The sequence below is a fragment of the Mustela nigripes genome, chromosome 1, assembly GCF_022355385.1.
Source record: "Mustela nigripes isolate SB6536 chromosome 1, MUSNIG.SB6536, whole genome shotgun sequence".
NCBI lineage: Eukaryota > Metazoa > Chordata > Mammalia > Carnivora > Mustelidae > Mustela > Mustela nigripes.
Window position 1 is genome coordinate 20,908,779 of NC_081557.1, and position 8,676 is coordinate 20,917,454.

At 45.1% G+C, this 8,676-nt stretch overlaps 1 protein-coding gene across 4 annotated transcripts in view; it reads right to left on the reverse strand.

Annotated features, from left to right (window-relative positions):
* Window positions 1-8,676, reverse strand: part of TCP11L1 (t-complex 11 like 1) — a 40,667-nt gene extending 31,991 nt beyond the window's left edge. The window contains exons 1-2 of one of the 4 annotated variants that reach the window (XM_059406272.1): window positions 8,418-8,676; window positions 4,777-4,964 (exon numbers count right to left, since the gene is read on the reverse strand). In XM_059406272.1, coding sequence (XP_059262255.1) covers window positions 4,777-4,939 — 163 coding nt within the window. In that variant the 5' untranslated portion in view covers window positions 4,940-4,964; window positions 8,418-8,676. Of the gene's footprint in view, window positions 1-4,776; window positions 4,965-7,720; window positions 8,291-8,417 lie in introns of those variants that run through there. The other 3 variants (XM_059406282.1, XM_059406302.1, XM_059406291.1) reach the window with 3 other exon arrangements.

Below are 8,676 nucleotides of genomic sequence, written 5' to 3' on the forward strand. Positions count from 1 at the left end.
CTTTTTTTAAAAATGTAAGAACTTAGTGTCATCCCTTTATCTAAGGAGACCTGGGATTTACTAATTAAACTCACAAAGAACTGATTCAATAAACCAAAAAGCTAAATGGAAAATATTAACTGGAATAACAATTGATGCTTTTCATCTGAATACAGCATCTTTCACTGGCCAAAAGGTGATGAAACACCAGCACAGAAGGTGCTTTGTGAGCAGAGAAGCATATGGAAGTAGAGAATCTCAGAGGGGACATTAAGTTACAGCTGACCAACCCTTCCTCTGAGGAGCTCTGTGTTTAAGGAACACATCATTGTTAGAATCAAATCACCACTTCAGATTAGGGCCAACCAATTCTCACAAGCCAGCCTTTTTTTTTTTTTTTCCCAATATTCTCTATCACTACTAAAGGTTCTGCGCCCAAATTCCAACGTGTGTGGGGGCAAGCAGTTGTCACACACCCACCAGGGGTCCTACAATTCCATTCAATCCTGACACTATCTACCTGCAGGTAGCGTCCAATCCCACAGGTTAGGGGCTGGGTTCTACAAACTGCCCCAGTTCCAAGTCCACCGTGTCACCTGTGCTATAAATCAGAGGTTCCAATGACTCCCTCCTCTTGTTCGCTTAATCTGCTACAGCAGCTCACAGAACTGAAAAACGTGTCACTTAGCAGATCCTTGGTTTAGTACAAAAGGCTAGACCCAGGAGCAGCCCCGTGAAGAGATGGGTGGGGCAAGGGGGGAGAAGCGTCCGTGCCCAGAGCACCCCACTCTCCCAGCACCAGCACGTGTTCACCAACCCAGAAGCTCCCCCAACACAGTCCTCTGGGGTTTTTAATAGAGGCTTCATTATACAGGCATGATTGATTCAATCACTGGGTCATTGGCAGGGCGCTTGGGTGGCTCAGTCGGTTAAGCGATCAACTCTTGATTTCAGCTCAAGTCCTGATCTCAGGGTCCTAGGATCAAACCCCGGGTCTGGGTCCCTGTTCTCTCGTTGTTTGGTAGGGAATCTGCTGGAGGATTCTCTCTCCACCCCTCCCCACACATGCCCAGGCCTCTGCTTTCTTCCTCTCTTAAATCTTTAAAAAAAAAAAAAAAAAAAAAATCACTGGCCATTGACAGTTGATTTAACTTCCAGACCCTCTCCCCACTCTGCAGGTTGGGGGATGAGACTGAAAGTTTCAACCCTTGGGACGCCTGGGTTGAGCCGCTGGGATCCCAGCCACCTGGGATGGAGCTCCTTGGTTCCTTGCTCAACAGGGGACCTGCTTCTCCCTCTGCCTCTGCCTGCCCATCTGCCTGCCTGTACTCGCTCTCAATCTCTCTGACAAACCAAAAAAAAACCAAAAAACCAAAAAAACAAAAAAAAAACCTTTAAAATTAAAAAAAGAAAGTTTCAACCCTCCAATTAATCATATGAGACTGGGTCCCCCTAGGAACCAGCCCCCATCCTTGAGTGATCTATATGCTTTCCAGAAGTCACCTCATTAACATAACAAAAGATACCTTTCCAGTGCTCATCACTTAGGAAATTCCAAGGGAGCTCTTTGCCAGGAACTAGCCAAAACCCAGAGTTTTCTTATTTTATAATTCACAACATCACAGTTACCAACAGCAATTCTGCCCTTAAAATATTACTCTATTATAATTTGCAAGGCTAAAGATTATCTTTTTGCTATTTACATTTTAATTTGTAGAATTCAGAAGTGATTTTACAGTTACTACAAACTCAAATGTCTACAGTTTCTTTCATATTTTATAAATTCTTTTTTTTTTTAAATATTTATTTATTTATTTGACAGACAGAGTAGGCAGAGAGGCAGGCAGAGAGACAGGGGAAAGCAGGCTCCCTGCTGAACAGACAGCCTGATGTGGGGCTCGATCCCAGGACCCTGAGATCATGACCTGAGCCAAAGGCAGAGGCTTACCCTTCTGAGCCACCCAGGTGCCCCAATATTTTATAAATTCTTATTTATGCTCTAGGTGATGAGTGAGGCTTCCTGATGTGGTCCCCAGACTATAGGGTCTGAGCTTTACACAGAGGCCCATGGCCCTGTGCCTACCTATTATTATAAGAAGAACAAGGAAGCCAGAGCAATATTTTAGGGAACTGATTTTATATATCATTTTGGTATAGACTTCTAAACAAATTTAATGAAATCTTCCATGACTTTCTTCCTAAAAAAATGCATATGCACACAAATGTTGATATACTTTTCTGGCTGTTCCTACAACCCCTAAAAATCTTGGGTCCCAAGATAAGTACTCTTGTCTTAAGGACATAACTACATACAGTCTCAGATAATATAGTCTAATGTTGGCCTGACATTAATTTGGAGTCATGCCATTAGACTGACAGGATGCCAAAGCAAGGCAATCAATCAAAGAATGACTAAAGATCCATACCAATGATCCTCCTTTGTCAGAAACTGTAGGTGATAAAACCATTATGTCAGCCATATACATCCCAATTACAGCAATCAGTCTGGTATCTTTAATCGCAATAGATGACATGCCAGTAGTATTAACAATTAATATTTATTGAGCATTTACTAGGTGCCAAGCATTATTCTAAACGCTTTACATGAATTCATTTAATCTTTACAACTATCCTAAGAGATAAGTGTAATTTCCTCATCTTAAAAATTAGAAAACAGGGGCACCTGGGTGGCTCAGTGGGTTAAGCCTCTGCTCAGCAGGGAGCCTGCTCCCCCCACCCTCTCTGCTTGCCTCCCTACCTACTTGTGATCTCTTTCTGTCAAATAAATAAATAAAATCCTTAGGAAAAAAAAATAAATAAAAGCTTAAAAAAAATTTTTTTTTAAATAAAAAAATGAAAATGAGAAAACAGGGATGTCTGGCTGTTTCAAGTCAGTAAAGCATGGGACTCTTAATCTCAGGGTTATGAATTCAAACCCCTTGTGTGTATAGAGATTACATAAAAATAAAATCTTAAAAAATAAACAAGAATGAGACAACAGAAGCTTTCTAACTATACATGTTAGAGACCAGTATAACCAAAGTCATATTTGCTTACAGTGAGGTCTTTGTACATTTCGGGTGCTAAAAGAACCTGATTTTTTTCTGCAAAAATAATTTTTTTCTGTAAGGTGTAACACATGCGTGACAGTCCTACCAACAGCGAGTTTCCCTGAACCTACTGGTATTTATCAAAATGTACGTGATACTAAACCACAATAAAAATGGGGCCCATAATGTTTGCTAATAAGAATATTACGTTGAAGGGCACCTGTGTGGTTAAACATCGGTTAAGCATCTGCCTTCGGCTCAGGTCCTGATCTCAGGGTCCTGGGACTGAGCCCTGTGTTGGGCTCCCTGCCCATCGGGAAGTGAGCTTCTCCCTCTCCCTTGGTAACCTCCCCACCCCTGCTCCATGGGCGCGTGCATGTGTGTGCACATGAGCTCTCCCTCTCTCTCTCTCTCAAATAAATAAAATCTAAAAAGGAAAAGAAAAAAAGAATACTTTGTTGAGGGGTGCCTAGCTGGACCAGTCAGTAAAGCATGCCACATACACGGGGCGTAAACCTTAATTTAAAAAAGAAAGAAAGAAAGAAAAGAGTACTGTGTGGACTAATAAATTACCTGGGAAGGACTTTGATCATTTTAAAAGAAACAACCTGAAACCCCAAAAATGTTGATATTTCTTTCAAATACGAAGAACTACTGATCACCTCCATTTTAAAGAGATAACATCAGCACTGACATTCTTAGACTATGACACTCCCTCTTAAAACTTTCATTTTTGGATTCACTTCAAAAAGCTTAAGTATTCTTAATAAAAGACATGAGTTGGGGCGACTGCTGGGAATACTTGTGGAAATTACCACCTTTTCATCCATGAGGCCGGCTCCCTGCCAGGGATCCGAAATGACTTGACCGACCATTCAGCAAAGTGAATTCCCTCAGCCTCGTGGGAACGAAGCCCCCAGGCAATGAAGTTAGGGTGTGGTGACCTCACTCACATTCAAAACCTATTTCTTTTTTAACCTGCACAAGCACAGTCGTGGCTGGAACCTGCCTCAGACTTTTCAGACGCTTTTTTAAATTAAAGCTACAATTTGCACTCCACCCTCTTTCTCAGAGCACTTCAGAGAAAGTGGAATGCCACGGAGACCGCAGGAAGACAGGAATATTCTGGACAGGATCCTAAAACTTTAATTTCTCAAGCAACTGAAAACCCACAAGTGGGGGCGCATGAGTGGCTCCGTAAAGCATCTGCCTTCCAGCTCGGGTCCTGGGATGGGCCCGCAGGGCTCTCTGCTCAGTCTGCGACTCTCTCTCTCTCTTTCTCTTGCTCTTTGCCTCCCCACCGGGCATTTTCTCTAATAAATAAATAAAATTTTTTTAAAAACCAGAAAAAAAGAGGGGCTCCTGGGTGGCTCAGTGGGTTGGGACTCTGCCTTCGGTTTGGGTTGTGATCTCGGGGTTCTGGGATCGAGTTCCTCATCGGGCTCTCTACTCAGCAGGGAGCTTGCTTCCTCCTCTCTCTCACTGCCTGCCTCTCTGCCTACTTGTGCTCTCTCTGTCAAATAAATAAATAAAATCTTAAAAAAAAAAAACAAAACCCAGAAAAAAAGAAAACCCACAAGTGACTACGCTGCCGGTTGAGAAACTTGCTATTCTTAAATATTATAACTTACTAGTTATCCGCAATGTTATATTATTAGAACCCAGGTCAAGGTCACAAGTACAAGGAAGCCTAATCAAAATATTATCTCAAAACATAGGGTTTCTACCCAAAGGCAAATTTGCTTACAGTGAGGTCTCTGCACTCTTTGGGTGCTGGGAGAGCCCGACTTTACTGTTTTCTGTAGAGCGGCATCAGAACCTTTCACAGCATCTTCAAGGTCTTGCTCAGAATCATTCGATTTTGATTTTCCTGCTTCATTTATATTGGGCTTGTCAGGGTTTTCGGACATTCTCAATTAAGTTTAATTCACTTTCCTAGGAAAGAAAAAAAAAAGTGAACCAAATGTTCTGGCTCTGCCACTAAGCTAGTAGTACAACTCTGGGCAAATCATTTATTCTCCTTGGGTTTCAATTTTCTCACCTGTGAAAATGAATGGGCTTGTGAAGCTCTTACCCAGCTATCATATTGTACCTCAGTGATTAAACAGACAGCTCTAAAATGACGCTTGTGATTTACCAAATTTATGGACCTGTACCTCAGATACAGAGCGACAAGTTTGAATATTTTTGTTCCACACTCCTAAGTACCATGTCAAAAGAAAAAAGAACAGGACCTTACATTGTTGGAAGATAATACTACCAAGTGCCCGCTTCTATTTTAATCAAAGAGTGATTCAATTCGTCACTACTTTCATTCCTGAGAGCTGATATGAAAAATCTTTGGAAACCATGCTTTTAACCTTTGCTTCCATACACTGGGCTGATGAGCCGCTTCCCTCATTCTGTTGTGTGGATGACTAGAGATGACACAGAAGGCAGAATCTTACAAGGCATATAAGAATATGTGGGGCAAATATTTTTATTAACTTCTTGTCAGTGAGCAGGAAAAGATCATAAGGAGGAAGTTGCAAACAACCACAATGTATGGGGTTGGGCGGGGTTTTAATTTTTTAAGTTGCTGGTTAGAACAGGAATAATATTTAGCACATTGGTTTGGGCCAGTTTAAAAAAAAAAAAAAAAGGAAAAAAAAGGCCTGAAATCGTAACCTCTTTTTATTTTTTTTTCTAAATTAATTTTTTTTAAGATTTTATTTATTTATTTGACAGAGAGAGATCCCAAGTAGGCAGAGAGGCAGGCAGAGAGAGAGAGGAGGAAGCAGGCTCCCTGCTGAGCAGAGAGCCCGATGCGGGACTCGATCCCAGGACCCTGAGATCATGACCTGAGCAGAAGGCAGCGGCTTAACCCACTGAGCCACCCAGGCGCCCATAACCTCTTTTTACTGTAGAAGTTTTGTCAAGTTTTTCTTTCCCAAGGTTTTTCCCTAGAGTTCTCTCTTCCTAAGGTGTTTCTAATTAAGGGAGAAGACAGACACAATGTTTCTGCATTCACAAAACTGCAAATAATTAGAATTTGTACCATCAGCACTTGGAGATCACAAAACATTTTCATAAATACTAATTAGTCTTTATTATACACCTGGATGGTAATCCAGGGATCAAAAGAAATGTTGACTCCTTCCAAAAGGTCTGGCAGACTCTCTTTTGCACATTAAACAGAGAAGAATCACTTGATATAATTATCTGAAATTTCAGATCCCTCCATTAAATAAAATGAAGTTACTGGAATTGACATTTTCAGGCCTGCATTTTTTTTTTCCAGGCCTGTATTATTAATATGAAAGTTGCTTTAATGCAGTTCTCCTTACCTTCTGACATCCCACTCCAGACAACCATCTCCTCTGTCCTAAATCCTATTAGGCTCTGGATATGCTCCAAACCAAAAGATAACATTGCCAGCATATTCTATGAGAAAGGACAAACACACACACTTCTAATTTTATCCTCTTCACATGCTGAGAATGAGCTCAGAAAGGATGAAGTAACTCCTACTGCGCAGTGAGGAGGAAGGCATGCTTTTCTCCAACGCTCAGTTTAGTAAACTAACCTCATCCTTTTAAGATTCAGCTCAAGTCCTACTCCTCCCAGGACACTTCCCAGCAATGTCTGTACCTTTCCCTGAACTCTTGTTGGGCTAGTTACTGAACATCTGGCATGCATCCTTGCCTTAAATCCAATTCAAAATATACTTATTTAGGGGCTCCTGGGTGGCTCGGTCGTTAAACATCTGCCTTCGGCTCAGATCATGATGCCAGGGTCCTGGGATGGAGCCCCAAGTCCAGCTGACTCTGGCTCTGTGCTCGGCAGGAAGCCTGGTGCTCCCTCTCCCACTCCCCCTGCTTGTGTTCCCTCTCTTGCTGTGTCTCTGTCAAATAAATAAATAAAATCCTTTAAAAAATTCTATATTTTTATCTCTATCTATCTATCTGTCTATACTTATTTAAATAGGCCTGGAGAGGGAAACGTGCTCACAAGGAAACAACAGACTGAAGCTTAAGTCTTGGTGGCATGAAGAAATCACTAAGGGAACAGAGCAGACGGAGACAAGAATTCTGCCTGGTGGAAGGCTGGGATAATCTTCCCGACAAAGGTGACATTTGAGCTGTTCTTTTGAAAACAGAGGATTTAACCCAATTTAAAAATGTCTAGAGTGAGAGAGGAGGTGGAAAGGGAGAGCATTTCACTCAGGGGACAAATGTGAAGGCACACGAAAATGAGCTGGAGAACTAGTGGCAGGTGATGAAGAGGGAAAGATGGGTTAGGGCGAGCCTGCAAAACTGCTAGTTTTATTTAAAACACACACAGGGGCGCCTGGGTGGCTCAGTGGGTTGGGCCACTGCCTTCGGCTCAGGTCATGATCTCAGGGTCCTGGGATCGAGCCCCGCATCGGGCTCTCTGCTCAGCGGGGAGCCTGCTTCTCCCTCTCTCTCTGTCTGCCTTTCTGCCTGCTTGTGATCTCTCTGTCAAATAAATTAAAACACACACACACACACACACAACTCTTCACCTAGATTTTTAACTTCTTCGTGCCCAGCACCAACCACATTCCCCAATCCGCTCCATCCGTGTAAGCCTGTCTTCCAAACAGAAGCCCGTTAAGTATTTGTTGACAGCTGTGTCATCTCTGTGATGTCAGCGTGTGTGGGAAGGATGGGCGTTGGTCTCAGACGTACCTGGGTTCCAATTCTGGCTCTTTATTAGCTGGGGCACTTCAGTTTCCTCCTCTGTAAAATGCAGCTACCTACTTCTTCGATTTGGGGGACGATGAGACGAGAGAATGTGCCTAACAGCAGCTGGCACACCACAGGCTTCCCCCAGACGGGAGCTGTAATTACCGGGCTCCAGGAAGCGCCGACTGCTTACAGCGTGCTCATTGATTCAACAATCACCAACTCCGGCTCCGCCCGAAAAGGGAACCGGGGTAAGAGGCTCCTCGCACTGGCCCGAAAGACCTTCCATCCGAGCTACACGCTCGGCCCAGGGCGCCACAAGACACTCCCCAGCAGAAAGGGTCTCTCGGCAAAGGCAAGGCGCTCCGTCCACCGACGCCGGGACCCGCTCCCTCTGGCCCCCAGTGCCACTCACTCTGGGCGCCCGGATTCCGTTGTAAACAACTGTTCGGGCCGGCGAGGGAGTGGCGGGCCGGCTGCGGGTGATGGAAGAGGGGCGCGCTAGGAGCACGGCCTCGAGGGGCGGGACAAAGGCCGCCCTACGCCGCCCCCCGCCGCCGCCCCTGCTTCCCCCTCGCCTCCACCAGACCGCACGGGATCCGACCGGCGCGGACGGGGCCAAGAAATGCCTGGGAATGCCACCCGGCGCCTCCCGCGCGGGCCCCGCAGGGCTGCCAGCCTCTGCGTCCCCTTCCCTCACCTGCCGCGGAGTTCTCCCTCCTGCCGCTCGGGCGGGGAATGAGACGGCCGCCGGCGCCGCGGCGGAGGCGCGGAACGATGCGCGGCGAGCACGGGACGCTTCAGCCTCTGCCCTTCCGAGGCTGCATCCCTCGCCGCGCTGCGGGCGGTCCTCCGAGCCAGGCTCGGGTGGGTAGCGGCCAGTGTGGCCGCTCCTCAAGCGTCGGGAAGGAGGAGGCAGCACTTTAGCCAGGAGGCGCCCGCCCCTCGTAGGGCGGCGC